This window comes from Colius striatus, chromosome 19 (genome assembly GCF_028858725.1).
Source record: "Colius striatus isolate bColStr4 chromosome 19, bColStr4.1.hap1, whole genome shotgun sequence".
Lineage (NCBI taxonomy): Eukaryota > Metazoa > Chordata > Aves > Coliiformes > Coliidae > Colius > Colius striatus.
Window position 1 is genome coordinate 9,334,254 of NC_084777.1, and position 17,812 is coordinate 9,352,065.

A 17,812-nucleotide genomic window follows, 5' to 3' on the forward strand; every position below is an offset into this window, starting at 1 on the left:
AGATTCTTCCCAAAGACACTGTCAGCTGTCTTTAAAAATATTTACTGGCATATCTCAGCAGAAAAATACAAGTGGAAGTTGATTTAAGAGTTGCCAACTCTGGCTCAGCCTTTATTTTATATTCAGGTTACGTAGCCCAGCTTTGTCAGACACCAAATCCATAGCAGGTTCCAGCTCCAGGCACTTGAGTGCTTTATGTAGCACAGCTCAGATGCAAGAACCAGAGAGACATTTCAGCCTTCTCAGCTCCAGCTCCAGCCCAGACAGCCCTCTGCCCAGCCCCTCCAAGGCTCTGCCAAAGCCCAGGGCTGCTCTGAGCAGGGGTGTTTGCACAGCTACCCTTTCTCCCTGCTGAAAGACTCCTGCCCATGCAACATGAAGCAGTAACATCCAGGCAAGACTTCAGGGCTTATGAAGAGAACCAAAGGCATCTGGGTTGAGGAATGGACAGAGTCCTTTGGCTATGGCAGGCTGTGGGGTATTTGCTCTAGATGACACAGAGTGGTCCTGATCCAAGGTGTTGCCTCATTTCCCCACTGCAAACTGGTTACAGAAGCCTTTCAAAAGAGCAGATCTCTGTCTGGTGGAGACAAGGGTATGCGAGCCAGGGATCTGGGCTCTGCCTCCTGCCCAGAGAGTTCTCATGGGCTTCAGTGGATTGAGGCTCAGCCTTCCTGAACATGAGCAAGGAGGGAGATGGGGTGAAGCCCTCCATCCAGAGGAACCTCTTCCCACTCAGCAGTCTTGAGTCCCTGAGGTCTGAGCTGCTACATGGCCATTTCCCACAGCCAAACACCTCATCCCTCTCCCTTCTGTCTGCCCTGCACAGGCAAATCTTTGGAAGTGGAAGCACAAAGGTAAAACTGCCAGGCTGTAGAAACTGCTGGACTGCTGGAACCTGACCCTGTGGGATCTGTGAGCAGGGCACATCTCCTGCCCAGGTTCAGCAGAGCTCTGGCTGTGCTGGCTGTGGCCCAAATGAGCTGGGACTCATGTCTTCCACCCCTGGGAGACAGTGCAGGTGGCAGGAAAAGGCTCCTGTTGGCTATGGGAAGGCAGCACCACAACCTGCCTGTGTTGCAAAGCATTTGGGGAAGATGCCAGTCTTGCCATCACAGCGTCCTTCCAGCCAGTCCTCATTCACTGGGAAGACAAAGGAGCAGGGTGAGCCCAGCCCCACAGGAGTGGGGTGTTAGCAAGTGTTTATGGCTGGAATGTTTATGGCTCTGGGCAAAACCCAGCACAAGTCTGGCCTCCTGAGAGGGAGAGCCCAACAGAACACCAGAGAGGCCACCAACTCCCAGTCCCTCCCTGCAGCAGGCTCCAAAGCCTGCCCCAGTACAAGCCTGCAGACAGGACCAGAGAGCTACCTTCAGAGAGAATGTCCAGCACGTCTCCCTTGCTGAAGGCCAGGTCCCCAGGCCCCTGGGCAGGGTAGGAGTGCTGAGCCAGCATCTGGTAGAGGACGGGTCTGCCCACCGGGGAGTCTGAGTCCTGCAGGAGAAAGTCAGCACAGGGGTTGCAAGGCAAAACACAGATTTCAACCCAGCACAGCAGCAGCTCGTCACAGCCCACGTACCTGGCAGCAGAGTGTCAGTGTGCCATCTGTCAGCTGCTGCCACATCCTCCCCAGATCCTCCTCCCCTGATATTGCACCCAGCTTGTTGCCATCCGCATGCCTGTAGCTGCAAGGGTTCGTAACATGGCTCAAGTCACCTCACTTCAAGCCAAACGTTGAGGCAAGCCCAGCCCTCTACCATCCTCAGGCTCCAAAGTCTCCCCTGTAAGCATCCCTGAGCTCATCACCTTGCACAGTGACACGGGGCCACCCTGCATGCTCAGTGGGCAGAAGGGGCACTGCTGGGGAGTGACACTGTCACCTCCTCACACACTTACTTGAGGGGAAGATCCTAAACTCCCCTGACTGCATTGACTGTGTGTCCCCAGGGCTGTCAGGCAGGGACACCTCACTCCAGCACCAACACACACTCACACCCGTTTCTTAGGCTGCTGTGCATCCACCTGGTGTATTTCAAGGAGGAAACCCAATACACAGCAGCTGCAGCTGCACAGAGTTTTTCCTTCTGTCCCCCCAGTTCTCAGCCACGATACAGTTCCTTGGGAAAAACCCTTTGGGCCTCCAAAGCCCACGGAGCACATGCTCATCTGCAAAAGCCAGGCTAATGTCAGCCCAGCAGCGGCAGCGGCGTGCCCACACCTTTGCCGAGCGTGTGCTGGAGCCCTCGCAGCCCAACCCGCTGCGCCCTGGCACCGGCGGCAGGCGGGTGCCGTTACCCGTGCGGCCGTACCTGAGGCGCCCGCGCTGTGCCTGCGCCCGGAGCCGCTGCTCCAGCAGGTCCCGCAGCCCCGCCACGCTGGGCACCGCCCCGGCCCGCAGCAGCACGCAGCACTCGCACCGCACCCGCAGCACCGCCGGCCGCTCCACGCCCGCAGCGGCAGCCGCCGCGCCGCGCCTCGCTGGCACCTGCGGGGACACGCGGCGCCCAGGACGCTCCGGTGACTCAGGGCTGCGACAAGGGGACACGGGCACGGGCACCCGACTGCAGAGCGGCGACAAAATGCGGGTCTGAGTGTCACGGGAGGAAGGTGATCAGGGGACCGAGATGCTGAGGGGCTGGAGCATCTTTATCATGAGGAAAGGCTGTGGGACCTGGGGCTGTTCAGCCTGGAGAAGAGAAGGCTGAGGGGGGAGCTCAGTAATAGTCACAAATATCTCACTGGTGGGTGTCAGGAGGCTGGGGCAGCACTTGTTCCTGTTGTATCCAGTGACAGCGCAAGGGGTGATGGGATGGAGCTGGAACACAAACAGTTCCATTGAAACATAAGGCAAAACTGTTTTACTGTTCCAGTGAGGGAGCCCTGGCCCAGGCTGCCCAGGGAGGCTGTGGAGGCTCCTTGGGAGGCTTCCAAACCCACCTGGACACGTTCCTGTGTGACCTGATCTAGGTGGGACCTGCTTGAGCATGGGGGTTGGACTGGATGAGCTCTAAAGGTCCCTTCCAACCCCACCATTCGGTGATTCTAACCAGTTCACATGTTCCTCCCATGGCTCAAGATGCCCATTTCTGGGTCCAACTGCACAGGGATGTCCCAACCCCAAACATGAATGTGCAGGGCCACAATTCCTCCAGTAAGCAGCCAAGTCCCTGTGTTCTGCTGCCTTGTCTGAAGTGCAGCTGACACAAAATAGCTCCAAAAGCCTGACAAAGGTGGTTGGCAAAGGCAGAGGGAGCAGAGCTGATCTGCAGCTGCCACTGCCCGAGTGGTGCTGTGCCTGGGTGGGCACAGGAGCAGCTCTGTGCCATCCCACGTGGCGCTGGGCAATGACAAGGAGGCACATCGCAGCACACCATCCCCAAAGAACAGCAGTGTGAATGAACTGTGGAACCCAGACACTGGCAGGAGCAGAAAATACTACCCAGGAGGAGGGGGAAGGGACAGCAGGCAGGACAGTTCTCTTGCAAAACGGCCTGTAAAGTGCACCCCTGAGAACATTGCTGTGTCTGGGGTTCTTGGCTTCTCAGAGGGTGGCAAAAGGGCACTGCTCTGGTGAGCCCCAGCCTTGGGCTGCCTCACTTGGGAGTGGTGGAGGAAGGGATCTGTCCAGGAACCTGACATTTTTCACAGCCTTGATCTCTTGAAGCTGCAGCAGCTTCAGCTGGTGATACACTTACCTTGAAGTCTATTTGGGCATCAGCTTCATTTGCAGAGGCAGTTTCTCCCCCAGGAGATTCTGCAGAACAAAAGAAGGGCAGAGGAACAGCACCTGTAGTTATGAGAGGCCTCCAGCAGCTGCTGGCACAGGCAGCCAGGGCTGCAGTGGGCAACCAGCACCCCCAGGGTACTAGACATGCTGAGGCCCCTGGCCTGGGCAGCTACCTGGCTTCTGCTTCACCTGCAGCCGGCTGGGAGGCACCTGGGCAGGAGGGAGGGGAATCCCATTGCTGATCTTCTGCAACAGAACAACATCAGAATGGAGTGAGCAGAAGACACCAGAGACTGCACAATGCTGGTGTGCACAACAGTGTGCAGACAGTCATAAATTCCTGGATGTAACCCCAGAGAGAACCCCAAAGAGACCAGTTCATTAACTGGCTGGATGAGGTGGAGCTCAGGTGATGGTCTCTGCAGCAATCCTGGGTAGCAGGAGTAAGGAGAGGTTTGGTAGGACCCTCCCTTCAGCCCCTGCCCCTTGATGGGTTGCTGCTAGAGCAAAGAGAGGCTGTTCACATGGTGCTGAGACTCTCTCCATCATCTGCCAGCTCACCCAGCCAAACATGGGATGGTCACAGGGAGATTTCCATGGAGCAAATGCCCAACTGTGTGTCATGGCCAGGGGGTTACTTGGAGAAAAAAAATCACATCAAAACAACCATTTGCTTCAAAAATCTCTCACAGGAAATAGGGGTCTGGGTCAGACCCTGCTGCACTGGGATCATGTGTGGGTAGATATTACTGTCCCACAGCAAGAGTTTAACCTGCTCTCACTTTGCTGGTGAAGGACAACATGTGAGCACTCCTCAGCTGCTTCCACACTAGAGCTGGTGGCTACAGATACCATGGAAGCAGGCTGGATAAGTACATCCTCAAGCCCTCAAACCCATCTCTGTGTTCCAGTGGCTCAACAAGTCACAGTGGGTGCCACAGCTGTGGCAGCTTCTCATCTTTGTGTGCTCCATCAGCCCACAGCAGATAACAGGTAACAATGCCAGATCAGCCTGTGATCCAAGTCACTGTGCCTTTGCTGTGTGTCCAAGCCCCAGATTTTTCCTGTGGAGGGATCCAACATACATACAAACACTGACATTTTTCCTGCTCTAACTCTTCTGCTGCTCGTGTTCAGGAGCACTTGCTCTTCAGTCAGTGTCTCAGTGCTTCATGCTGTTTCTCTTACACAGTTGTGTCATCCTGGGATAATCTTACAACTACACATCCCAAACCTATCTCTTGTCCTCTCTCCCCGTGGTTGGGAGGTTGGCAGCTCACCTGTTTATCCATCCTCGAGGCAGGCTCCAGGAGAGAGCTCGGAATGTGCAGCTTCTGTGGGACAGAGGGCAGAGCTGTGAGACCAGGGGCAGGCACAGCCTCAGCCCATGCAGTTCCCTCTGCCCCCTTCCCCTGCCCCTGCCAGCCACCACTGCCTGCTCTCCCTGCTGCCATCCCAGCATGCCCACAGCTAGTCTGTGGAAAGAGCTTCTGAACTCTTCCTCTGCTCTACAGTGCTGCCAGTGGGTCCTCAAGGGACACGCTCAGAGGGTTGTTCACAGGCAAGACTGAGGTCTCTGCTGGGAAGCCCATCCCTTGTCTTACCTGTCCATCGTGGATGGCTGTAGCCCATCCATCTGCTCCCCTGGACAGCACAAAGACCAGGCTGCTGGCTGTGACTGACAGCTCTGAGTCCTCAGGGCAGTAACGGGACAGAACTCGATAGTAGCCTGACTCACTGTCTCTGCAAAGAGAGAAAGAATGAGAGCACCTTTAGCAAGCCTGGAGCCCAGTTGCTGGATGGCCTTCATCCAGAACACTGCTTTGACCCAAACTGGCACGTGCCCAAAGTGTTGGGAAGGGATTTCTATTGCTATTCTTTGGTTCAAGTGGGAAAAATGGGAAAACACTGATTTCCCAAATGCAACTGCCCAGTTTCCATTGTACTGGCAAATGTTCCCCAGGTCAAAACAAATATTCAGCTCAGCCCTGGAGTACTGCTGGTACAATAACATCACAGCAAATGACTTTCGTGTCTTTTGAACCAAAGACATCAGACAAAGACATCAGAGAACAAAGCACAACCTTCTGAACAGAAATAGTGAGAGGAGAGTTAGACCTAGGTGGGACTGAACACTTACCGCAGAGCATCAGCACTGGGTTCATAAAAGCTCTGTTTCTGTGGGAGGAACAACAGCATCTATTTATAACAGAACCTTACACATTAATTACTGTCCCTCTGATTTCCACACCACAGTGTTTTGCCTTTTCTTTTGACTGTGATGTTGCACCACAGCTCTCAGCAGAAGCCTGCTGCTCCACACCTTCCTAGGATGTTCCATCTATTTCTCCTCCTCCCTCTTTGTCCCATCAGAAGATAAGTCACAAAATCTTTTCCCCTACCTTTTATTCTAAGAAACTCATATTACAGTGCAAGGCAGCCATGCTTATGCTAACAAATTCACTACAGTGCTGGGCAAATGTGTCTTGAGCAAAGCAAAGTTTCCACTGCTGTTTTGACACGGCAAAGAGACAAAGGGCAGAGACCCACATTGCTGAGCCCCTTCCAATCTCCATCTGGCTTTGAATGGCCCTACGGATCTTACCCTGATGCTGTTAGGATTTGAGGCCCTACCTGGAGCTCCATGACAGCCCCATTGCTCCTTTCACAGCTATGTCCTGCTCACCTGAGGCCTGAGAGGCTCAAAGCCAATGTACTCATCATTGGGAATGATGGACGAGATTACCTGTTGGAGGACAAAGTAATGACTGAATCCAGGTTGGACAAAGAGACTCAAACTTCATGCAAGGTTATCTGCTCAGAACCATTTCCTTCTGACATCCTAAAGGCCAGCATAAAGCAGAGCCACATGCACAGTGGAAAAAGCAGAGCTGGATTCCCAAAGCAGCTTCAAGCAATTGTGGCCCTGTTTGTTTTTTCAGTCTTTCCAAGGATTCTTTAAAAGTCTATGAATGAATTACTCTCCCTTTCCTGTATTTGTGCTGGAGCTCTCTGGCCCTGTGGCACTTCCACTGACTGCACTGGTCACAGAAAGGATCAGAGAAATTCTCTGTGGACTTAAGGGATGTGACAAAACATTTGTCTCACAGGAGTCTGCCCATCCCCCCGGGAATGCAGCTGCGGGTCAGAGCTGAAGAATGTGCTCCTCTTGACCATGGTCAGCAAAGGGACGGCCAGGTGACCAAGACTGGGGAAGTTTTTTACCAGCAAAGTGCATTTCTGACAGAAGAGGTGACAAATCTAAGGAATTTCAGCTTCTGTGCCCCAGGTGCCTTTCCTGGCTCCAAGCCCTGACAATCCTGCTCTCAGGTCTCCAGCGCAGGGAGCGGTGCAGTGGCCAGCTCCACAGTAATGGTCTCTGGTGATGTCAGAAGGTGGGACTTTAACCTGTTTGCTGTTAAACTTAATGATTGCATGCCTGTTACCTTGGGTTTACCCAGGAAATCTTTTGACTGCAGCTGTTCAACTTCCTTCTTCCGTGGCCTGAAGAACTCCCCAGGAGGAACCTGCACAGGCTCTAGAAACAGACGGTCCTGTGGCAGGGAAAGCAGACACGGGAAAGCCATCAATGAACTTCAGATGAAACATGAGAGCACTGAAAAGTAAATATAGTTAGTTTCCCTATGTGTGCAAGATCAGCTTCAGGGAGACACTGAGGCAAAAATTATGGTTGTGAACTTGAAAAAGGTCACTCAGGTTTCACAAGCATGTGCAGAGAGCTCAGCAGCCACTGCCCAGCGCTGAGTCAAAGGCTCTGTTGGCAGGGGATGGGTGGGAAGGGAGGGCAGTGCAGTAAGGTTTATTAAACACATCCTTTAAGCAGTTCTTCCATCTAACTTCAAATGGTTTTCTCTCCTGCATTCAGCCACTGAGTACCATGGTGACAGCAACTGTAACACACTAATGTAAAGCACAAACGTGATGGAAGATGAGATCAGATTAAGGAGAAATGATCATCTTTTAGAAAGGACACAAGATAAGGAAATATGGTGGTAGCAAAGTAATGAAGCCCCCAGGAAGAGTAAATCAAAGATCTGCAAGATATCCCTAGTCATAGAAGACAAGGACAGGAAACTATTCTATAGAACCCATCATGGGAACACTTTTACACTCCACTTAACTCTAAAGGTGGTTGTCATTAATATCTGAGCTACCACCAATTGTTACTGAGGCCAAAGGGACTCTCTTGAGAAGGCAGACTCCTCTAAATCTGCACTTGCAGGGGTTCTGCACCTAAGCATTGCATAAAGCAACGTGTTTTACAGTGCAAGTACAAACGGAACCAAGCTCCTGAACAGCAGGGAAGAACGGCAAGAAGCTTCCCCAGCCTGAGAAGTTATCCCATAACTCTCCAGTATGGTGTTTGTGAAGCACCTGAGGGGGATAGAGTTACTTGATTAGCCAAAGCACTGGTGTGGTAGAAGGTCACGTGCAAATGGCTTAGATTGCTTCCAGTCAAAGGTGACAAGAAAGCCCAAACATACAACAATTGGCACATTCTGATCTCATATTTCTTAAGCCCAATGCATGTGCCCAGGTACTCACAGAGGGGGTCTTACCTGCACCTGCTCCAGGGCCAGCTTCAGGATTGCTGTTCTCCCTTCAGGTCTCCACACAACGGCCTCATCCAGCGTGGCTCTGGCCTCGTCCCACTGCTGCAGGCGGGTCTGTGCGGCCGCCGTGCTGTACAGCACCTGCAGCAGCAGCCAGGGAGCAGCACTCAGCAGGCTGAGGCCACCCAGACACCCAGCACTCAGCCAAGAAACAGGGACCAGGCACTAAACACCACAGCAACAGCACCAGTCTACTCCCCACTAGCCACCAGAAAGGCACTCTGAGCAGCATGGCTGAAATAAACTTCATAAGCCAAGTGGAAAGAGATAAAAGCTGGTACTTCCAGGTCAGCTCCTGGCTGTGCAGGAGCTGCCAGCTTTGTCCAAGGCAAGGGGAGGCATGGGGAACACCACAGCAAGACTCTGTTACCATACCAGTTTCAATCTCACCCTTCTTGTGTCTGAAAGGCCAGGAAGGGGTTTCTTGGGTTTCTTTTCTATGTGAAACTAGGTGATATTTTTTGCTGTGCTGAGTAACTCTGTCTCCCTTTCACTGCAAAGGAACTGAACTGAGACTGTTTCACAGTGTTGTGGGCTGTGAATGTGCAAATTGTCAGCTGTAACTTGCTACCCTTTAGCAGCATGTATGTTCAGTGGTGAAGTGGCAGAGTGTAGGAGTATTACAGACTGGGTGTTGGGAAGCCTTGATCTATATTCTGAATTAGGAGTGGGAGATCTCTTCTTGTCACTGGCTAACAGTCAGTGCATGGAAAAGCTGCTGTCCTACAAGGCAGAAGTGTGGCCTAACAGACTCACTTACCAGGGAGCCTGCTATCTCATATGACAGGGTTAATGGCTTGTAAATTGCTTCTTGGTATCTGGATGCAAGCAGTGCTTGGGACAGAGGTACAGCTACCAGGATGCTTTTCCTTCACTCCCTAATCATGACAGTACAAGACTGCTGTTTGGGAGCAGGGAATGGCAATCTGAGCACCTGTAGGAACTGCATACAGGCTCCCTCCTGGCAGAGTCAAAGCAGCAGCTCTCATTCAGCTCATATGGTCTTGCAAGCCCTTTAAATCATGCAGTGTATCTCCCTAGAGAAGATTAGATGCAGCATGTGAGAGTCCATGCATGGGGAAAGCTGATGTTTGGCAGGAGGATTATGTTTGTGTGTGTTGAAAAATGAGCTGCAGGTAGGTGCAAGAGTGAGATACAGTCAAATTGGGATGCAGATTCTGAGTCTGGAGTGCCTGCACAGTGAGAGCATATGTCCTGGCAATGCCCAGAGCTTAAAGGGCTGAGTGTTCACCTCAAAAAGGGCACCAATGTCCTGCAGTTCTGCACCTTTCAAAGGGAAACTATTGTTTCTAAGTGTATGTGAGCTCAGAGAAGGCAGCACTGTAGCACCGAAACTGTTAAAACCAAAGAAGTTTGGGTAATACCACAGATTCCAAGGATGGCTTCCTCCTGCCAGGTTTAAAATGCATGAAAACTGAGACTGACTGACAGGTTCTGGGTGTGCTTGACTGGAGTTACACAATGACTCCTCACTCCTGCAGAAGTAAAGAACTAAATACTCTCCTGTGTGTGCTTTTCAGTCTGTGTGTGTGGACTCAGGACAGAAAACAAACTGAAACCTCCAAATAAAGTGCAGTTTCCAAGAGTCTTTTACACCCCAGATATCACAGATATTTACAATCAGTTCAGACTTAGAACTGTGTTGAAGAGGATGTGACAGGCTGGCTCTGTGTAAGAGCTGCAGGGTGAAGTGCTACTGCAGCAAAACACAGCTTGCAGCCCAGTGTGCATGTGGACACACAGAGGTAACATTAAGACCAGCTGCTACATAAGACCAATTTTCTTCCCCTCTGGCTATACCTATTTTAACTTTCAGTGCTGAAGAGATCACAAAACTTATGTGCACACTTACACACACGTGGGTGCAAATATTACATGCACAGATCAGCTTAAAATCCCCCAATATACAAATCCCTGGGCATCTGCTATGGAAAACATTTTACTTTCCAAACAGCATAACTTGCTAAACTCTTCAGAATGACACTGTCTTATGTCTCCCTTGATTAAAGTCCTCTAAAAAATAAAGTGCAAGCAGAGAATTTCAACTGTTGTAGTGCCCTGTCTTGAAAAACTCTTGGGTTATTAACACCTACTGCTGAACACCTCCACGAGAGGGGAAGGATTACTAAGACCAGTGGGCTCTTACCTCCCATGCATGAAGTATGTGCCTCAGCCCCAGCTGCTTGTAATCAATGAAGGGATTTTTTCTGAGGTGACTGAAGGCCATTTGATAGTCAGAGAGAGCTTCTTCATACCTACAATGAAGAGATGACAGTAATAAGAAATCTGAAGACACTAATAAAGCTAAAAAATCAAGCAAAAATCATGTATTAGTCTCTGCAGCCTGGCTGAGGAGAGTTGCACCAGTGATGTGTGTCATCTTGTGACCATAGAGAATTTCCTGTCCTCTCCTTGTTGGGAGTTAGTACAAAAGGAACATGGTGGAGATTACCTGCACTGGTTTTGAGACCTGGAACAGTTGTGAGTCCAAGGAGAAAGAAACAAAGAGCAAATATTAACAAAGGCTGTGAGCTCCTGCCCAGTCGCTGCTGGCAGATTTCTTCCTGCAGCTGAGTGTAGAGGCAAGAGCTGGGAAACCCCTTTTGATCTTGTCTCAGATAAGGCAGCCAAGGCTTGCTGACCTGTGACACAGTTTGCAAGGCCAAACTGCACCCCATGAACTGTTTAAGATTGCAGGAAGTGATTTTTTAGAATCATGGAGTTATTTAGGTTTAGGAATGAAGTATGGCTAAAAGGAGGAAAGTGAAGACTGAAAGGGACACGAGCCCCACTTACATTTCCAGCTGCATATGGACAAACCCCCTCTGAAAGAAGCCAACAGCTAGAGAACTGTCCTTCAATATGGTTTTATCAAATGCCTAAGGAAAGAAACACACACACACCCCAAGGGTCAGTTTGAATCTCTTCTGCCAGTGCCTGGGTGTATGCAGCCAGCCAGCCACATCCAAGCTGCACTTGCACTGGCCACAGAAGACATCCCTGAGCTACCCTTGTCACCTAGCATGCTGCAATAGGAAAACTGTGTTGCTTGGAGCAGTTTGCCCTGACCAACAGTAAGACCAGCCCGGCTGGGGAAGGCTGTTTGAAGCCAACTATGAGTGTGTGACAGAGTGCAAGGGAGAATGGTGAAGGGCCTCACACTTACAAGTCAATATTTCTGGTCTAGTCTCACAGCTAAACACAGGCAATAACAAAGCTGGTGGCAGCTTGTGGCTGATGGTTCAAAATAATGCTGTGTGGGGAGAAAACTGAGGTGTTCCTTCTTTTATCACTGCAAAGAAATGGCACACAGGCAACAAATCAAGCCTGAAACTCCAGACTTCCCTGATAACTGCCTAGACAGGGATGGCACTGCAGGAGTGAAAATACACTGCGGGAGGTCACCTGTGCCTCTGAGCAAGGTGGCAATTGGCTTCTCCTGTGACTCCAAGAGCACCCCTTGCCTTTACTGTGCCATAAACGACAAAAATGACCAACCATTGACCTAGCAGGAAATGCAGCTGAGCTTCTTCCTACACAGTGCCCATTCATCGGGGCTGGAAAGCCTCTCCAGAGCATCACCGTGCTGTGCTCACCGTTGCCTCTGATCTCAAGTGCCCTGCCCGGGAATTCTCGGCCCTGCCCGGTCTCTTTTTGTGCTATTTCAGAGCCGGCCTGAGACGCGACCCCTCTCAGGGCAGCGGCACAGACCTGCAGGTGAGCTGCGTGCTGTGATGAAGGGCCATTTGCCGCCCGCCAGCCGCCGACTCTCCAAGGGCTGCGGTTTTCCAGCACGGCGCTTTCCCTCGAGCAGCCGCGACCGCCCGTGCGGGACCCCGCGGGGCTCCTCCCGCCCCCACCAGCCTCGCACTCGCGGGATGAGAAACGCTGGGATGTCATTAGGTACCGTTCCAGCGTTATTCCCTCAAAGCCCCGAGCGGCTAAAGCGGTGCGGCCCCGTCTCAGCGCGCCCCGTCCAACCCCCCCCGGGACCCCGCTCCCGCCCGGGGCCCGGCCGCGCCGCCGCCCGCTCACCCGCAGCGCCTCCGCGGCCCGGCCCGCCCGCAGCTGCAGGCAGCCCACGTTGAACCAGATCCTGGACGGCGGCTCCGGGATGCTGGCGAAGATGTCCAGGGCCGCTTCCCAGTCCCCGCCGTCGGCCGCCAGCACGCCCTCGTGCCAGAGCCTGACCAGCTCCCGGTACGCCATGGCCGCGGCTGCCGACGGCACGGCACGGCACGGCACCGCTCAGCACCGCACGGCACGGCACGGCACGGCACCGCTCAGCACCGCACGGCACCGCACCGCTCAGCACCGCACCTGCCGGGCGGGCGCGGCCCCGGGGCGGGGAGCGAGCTCACAGGGAAGTCCGTCCGCCTCTGCCGGGCGGGGGCAGCCGGCGGGGCCGCGGTGTCCAGGCAGAGGCGCGGCCGGAGCCGTGAGCCGAGCGCGCAGCTGGGCACAGAGATCACCGACAGTACCACAGAATCATTACGGTGGGAAAAGACCTTTCAGATCATCGAATCCAAGCGCAGCAGGAGCGGGAGTGGGTCCCGACGTGTAGAAACGTGATTAGAAAGCATCGGCCAGCTCGGCAGAGGGAGGCGAGGTCTATGTGTCGTTAACGGAACTATCTCAGATATCAGTCGCACAGGTCGCAAGGGCCAAGCAAAACATGCGGGCTGATGTCTGAGCTACAGCGACACTGGGCTTGAATGTTGTCTAAATACATGACGGAAGGTGTTTGTGGAGTCAGCCCCTGCACCCGCCTCTGCGCGGACACGAAACCAAACCCCAGCTGGGCTCCGTGTGCGAACTGGCTCATGGCACATGGGCACCAACCCGCTCCTTGGGCAAGGGGATGGCTCGCTTGAGCCTGTGACAGTGAGGGACAACTGAAAAGACACCCGAAGGCAGCTCCTGGCAGTGCAGCGCACAGCCAAGACTGGCACAGCCCATAATGCTGGTTTGGTTTTGTTTTTTTAATGAACGGTCTTACGGCCACATATTATTGCGTGTTAACTGCAGTAAATACGGTAAGCATCTGGGTGCAGCCGTGCTCTGGGATATACGGTAAACAGCTCCTCTACGGTTCCGCCCCTCAGGATTCGTCACTGGCGCCGCGCCTCGGTGCTCCCCGAAATGAGACCGGTGTGGGCGCGGGACTGAGCGCGGACAGTTCCGCGGCCCTCTGAGTTTGCCGGACGGAGCGGAGGAGCGGGCGCGACAGGGAATAATTTCAGCAACGGACGCCCAAGCAGCTGAGGGCGCTTCCGGGTTGGTGCCAGGTGAGTGGCAGGAGCCGGCAGCCGCGCCGGGCCGGCTCCGCGCCGGCTTGCGGCTCCGCCGAGGCCTCGGAGCCGCGGCGGGGCCGCGCCGCCGCTGGGGCCCCTTCCCCCGCAGCCCCGGGCCGGCGGAGGCGCGGCCCGGCCTGGCCCTGTGCGGAAAAGCCCGGCGGAACGCCAGCGGACTTTGAGCCTTGGAAGCCCGAGAGGAGCGGCGGGGCCGGGGGGAGCGGCGGGGCCGGGGCCGCGGCGGGGCCGCTCCGGTTGTACGCGCTGCGCCGCTGGAATAAAGCCACGAAGCGTCTGTCGGCCTCGGAGCAGGGGGAGGAGCGGTCGCGGCTCGGAGGGGTCGCGGCGGGGCAGCCCCTCAGTGCTGGTGCCCGCAACGGCTTCTGGGCTTCGGCACAAGGTGCTGCCGCCCGCCCTCCTGCCGGCTGAGCCCACGGAGCCGCTGGGCAGGCCCCGCCTGAGGTACGATGGGAGGCGGGCTGGTTCCCGCTGCCGAGGGGCTGCCGGCAGCCGAGCAGGGGAGATAATGATGGGCGTGGGGAGGGGGGCGGACGGCGAGCGCTGGCTGCAGCTTCCTCACGACAAGTAACTGCGTACTGGGACAGGTTGCGCATGACCACCGTACGTAATCACACGGTCCACAGGTGGAGTGGATTAATTAGAAGTTATCAAGGGCAGCCAAAGGAATCTGTGGCAGATCCTGTTACAGGCAACGGTAGCAGCAGCGTTGTGCTTTCAAGCAGCTTGGTTTTAAACATTGGTTGAGCTCTGGCTCAGATTTGGAAATAGGGAAGAAAGTCGGTGGGCCAGAAGTGCCACAAATACTCTCCACACATGTGAAAAGATTCACTGTGTTTTAGGAAAACAAAACCAAGTTTGCCAATGTGATGTTAGTAGCAGAAATAAAATGAGCAGATAGAAGTTTGTGAATAGATACTACACAAACAATGAACATGGAGGTGGAAGGCTCTTGAAAGAGATTCACCCACACCCTGGTGTTCCTTCTTGAGAGGGATTTGGAGATCTGATTTAGTCAACTGATGATGGAGCTGGCAGCTTAATTGAACAAACCTGGTGATGTAAAGCAGCAAGGCAAGATTTAAGAATGACCTTAGGAACAAATGCTGCATCTTGATTGTTGATTGTAAGGCATAAATGAGTGAGCTACTTCTAGTCAGCTCTTCCACTTACCAGTTCTTTGTTCAAATAGTAACACTGATTTAAATGATCCAAAAGAAGGTTTGTAACCTTTGCTGTTAAAGTTTACTGATGAGAGATAGGTGAGGTGATAGTGACAAGATGTTACTTCTGTAGCATGGTCTGACCTGCCTGGTTGGACGGTTCTAAGTAGAAAAAGGTTATTGGCAGAACAAAAAAGACCATGTAAAGTCTAGAAGCCACAATAGCTTCCTATCACAAATACAGAGGTGGCAGAGAGTGACCTGCAGGAGTGATGCCACTTGAACTTCACTGTTATGGGAAGAATTGATTTGATTGTTGCCTTTTTAGAAAAAGGAAAAAAGAATCAATTTGGAGTCAATGTGTATGCACATGCTGTGGTTAGAATGGGCTGCCAGAGCATCATCTCCAGTTACAATAGCTCTCAAGGAAGATACAAAAATACTGGAGAGTTCAGAGGAGGCCACAAAAATGCTCTGGTTCTGGAAAATAAGCTGTGTAATGGACTTAGTGAACTCAGTTCATTCAGGGACATCCAAGAAAAGAGGGTTAAGTGACTCAGCTGCTCTGAAATCCGTGCCTGTGGGAAAGTTATCTGATAGCTGAATGTTTTCAGTCTTTCCAACAAAAGCATAATGAGATCCAGTAACTGAAAGTCAAAGCTACACAAATTCTTTTAAATATGACACAATTTCCTAGCAGTGATGGAGGTTAATTATAGGAATAGTTTACAGGAGAGGTCAAAGGCTTGCCATTATTTGGAGCTCTGAAGATGAAACAATAGCAAATGTGAAGATAGGCTTAAACCTGATATCTTGGGCAACTTGCTGGCTGGGGGGAATCAGTGACGTTATCAGAGAGTCACCTGCTGAGCTTTTGTAGTTCTTGGGCTGCTTTCCTGCAGAAACAGCAGGGATTTTATTTTAGTGTTGCTTAAAGGGATGTAGTTTAAATGGAGATAAGCAAGCTTATGCTTTTGGATGTGACCTACTCCAGGTAGTCCTGCTCTGGCAGGGGGGTTGGACTTGGGTGGTCTTTCAAGGTCCCTTCCAACCCTTAAGATGCTGTGATTGTGTGAAAGGGGAATTCCACATGCTGTTGTTAAGAAAGTTAGATGAAGCTAGGGTGTTTATTCCTCCGCTGTTCTTTAAATCATCAGTTTGGCCACAGAGAGCAGTCACTGAGTTGGGCAAACAGATGTGCTACCCTAGTTCAGAGAATCCCCTCCCTTGTTTACCATGTCTTCCCCATATATTTGCAGATTGTGACAAATTTGGTGTCAGGAAGGGATTTTCAGCAAAGTCTAATTTGTTGAGGCATCATATGCCCTTTCCACCATCAGCAGGAGCATAGTTTCCATGCTGGGACTTTGTGTTGGCCCTGATTTAGTCTCATCGGGTTCTTGTAAAGAGATGTAGGGATCTATTTGTCTCAATGTATTTCTTTCAATAAGATGAGAGTGCTTTTGAGGCAGTAGGTTTTACAGAAGGGTATTGGATGATAGGGTCAGCTAGAGGATCTGTTGAGTCACTGAAATTATGACTTGTAAATAAATAGAGAAGAAAAACCTTTACTGTGCTTCTGTGAACACTGAAACTCTGCCTCTTGACTAGTTGCAGCAAACTTCTCTCCCTGTCTTTGCTGGGGACTTGAGCATGGGAATTGACATAGCAAATGGCAATTGACATGGCAAATGGGAATTGACAAAGCTGAAACCAGTGCTGTTTCAGTTCTCCAAGAGCTGAAAGGAGAGGCAGAAGTGAGTGTCCTGGTAAACACACCCCGTGTTGTGAGCTCTGCAAGGATGCTCTGTGATAGGACCTTCATGCAGAGATAGATGCATCTGTTCACAGTTGGAAAGAGGAGCAGGTCTGTGCTTTTATACTGTTTTACAACCAGAGAGTGTGCTCCTGTGAATAAAGAATGTAACCCAAACTTGCATTAAATAACTTGCTGAAACGTGGTGTAGTCTGAGAGGAGTGTGCTGAGGGGGCCCAGGCCACTGCTGGGCCAACTAAAGAAACAGTTTGTCAGAGACATTTGATTGGAATCAACAGTAGTGTTCTCCTGGATAAAGTATTACTAATTTAATTCAGAAGGTAATGACTGAGTTTGTGTAACACACCAGTGCCTTTAGAATGAAATCTGAGGGTGTTTTGTAGCTCTCTGAGGATCCTTGATGCAGTGACAGCCTCCTTGGGCAGCTCCCCATTGTGTTCCTGTGCTTTGGATGAAGGAGTGGCCATAGGAGAACTGAGTAGTGTATGAGAGGAGCAGAAGTACCTTAACAGAAATAGGAGCTAGGCTAAGTACTAGTTCACATTTTCATCCTTTAATTGAATCAATTTATAATAAACTAATACAGTGTAGGAAGAACTCTGGTAGATGTCAGTGATAAAAGCCTGAAGTTGTGGGAAGAATGAAAGAGGGGAGTGTATATGTGTGAGATAAGGGAGAGAAAGTCCAGTTAGATTTTTATCAGAAGAGACATCTGGAAAGTTTCTTTTCCCAGAGGATAAAAGTCTTGTTTCTGTTGCGAATCCTCCTGGAGGTTTGGTGTTGGAATGTGACCAAATAACATTGGCCGTGGAAGATGAGAGTCTTGTCCAGCTATCTGAGATCAGGAGTAGGATGTCTTTTCCCAGCCATGCTGGGTGATTTGGGGAAAGAATGCTTTATGACCTGCAGGTAAAAATCAAGCAAGAAAACCCTGCTGCTTCTGTCCCAGCTTTGCTGCTTGCTTGGAGTGATAGTCCTTGATGTTGGCTCTAAGTAGAAATAGACCTGTCTGAGGGTTGGGGCAGTTGCTGTTAAAGACATTTCTAGAGAAGAAAAAAAAAACCACGTTACTAATTCCTGTAGAAAAATCCTCTTTGCAGTGTCTTCTGCAAGAAATAGATGGACAGTGAAGCTACAGAAAGGTCAAGTGTTTAGAAATCTGATCAGACCAGAAGCAG

At 51.7% G+C, this 17,812-nt stretch overlaps 2 protein-coding genes across 11 annotated transcripts in view; one reads left to right on the forward strand and one right to left on the reverse strand.

Annotated features, from left to right (window-relative positions):
• Nucleotides 1–77: 77 nt before the first annotated feature.
• Nucleotides 78–12,591, reverse strand: NOXA1 (NADPH oxidase activator 1). 2 transcript variants are annotated; one of them, XM_062011634.1, is made up of 15 exons: nt 12,418–12,591; nt 11,179–11,261; nt 10,529–10,637; nt 8,308–8,442; nt 7,174–7,281; nt 6,414–6,473; nt 5,868–5,905; nt 5,332–5,470; nt 5,008–5,061; nt 3,901–3,973; nt 3,696–3,754; nt 2,310–2,485; nt 1,580–1,685; nt 1,371–1,494; nt 78–1,143 (listed from the first exon to the last, which is right to left on the reverse strand). In XM_062011634.1, the coding sequence occupies exons 1-15, from the start codon at nt 12,589–12,591 to the stop codon at nt 1,046–1,048; spliced, it is 1,536 nt and encodes a 511-aa protein (XP_061867618.1). In that variant the 3' UTR covers nt 78–1,045. The 2 variants fall into 2 exon arrangements, with proteins under 2 accessions (XP_061867618.1, XP_061867619.1); XM_062011635.1 differs by lacking the exon at nt 2,310–2,485 and having other exon boundaries at nt 1,075–1,143.
• Nucleotides 12,592–13,532: 941 nt separating this feature from the next.
• EXD3 (exonuclease 3'-5' domain containing 3) overlaps nt 13,533–17,812 on the forward strand; it is a 261,724-nt gene continuing 257,444 nt past the window's right edge. For 8 of the 9 annotated variants that reach the window (XM_062011576.1, XM_062011570.1, XM_062011573.1 and 5 more), the window contains exon 1: nt 13,793–14,138. The gene's annotated coding sequence lies outside the window, so the exon portion shown is untranslated. Of the gene's footprint in view, nt 13,671–13,792; nt 14,139–17,812 lie in introns of those variants that run through there. The other variant, XM_062011571.1, reaches the window with a different exon arrangement.

What these genes read in the sequence shown, in the direction of transcription:
- NOXA1 (XM_062011634.1), bottom strand. Translation starts at nt 12,591, where the DNA reads ATGGCGTACCGGGAGCTGGTCAGGCTCTGGCACGAGGGCGTGCTGGCG. An exon ending in ATTTCCTGGGTAAACCCAAG is followed by an intron (nt 6,474 to 7,173) that starts GTAACAGGCATG and finishes GTCCTCCAACAG; the next exon opens with GTAATCTCGTCCATCATTCC. An exon ending in TTGAGCCTCTCAGGCCTCAG is followed by an intron (nt 5,906 to 6,413) that starts GTGAGCAGGACA and finishes TTCCTCCCACAG; the next exon opens with AAACAGAGCTTTTATGAACC.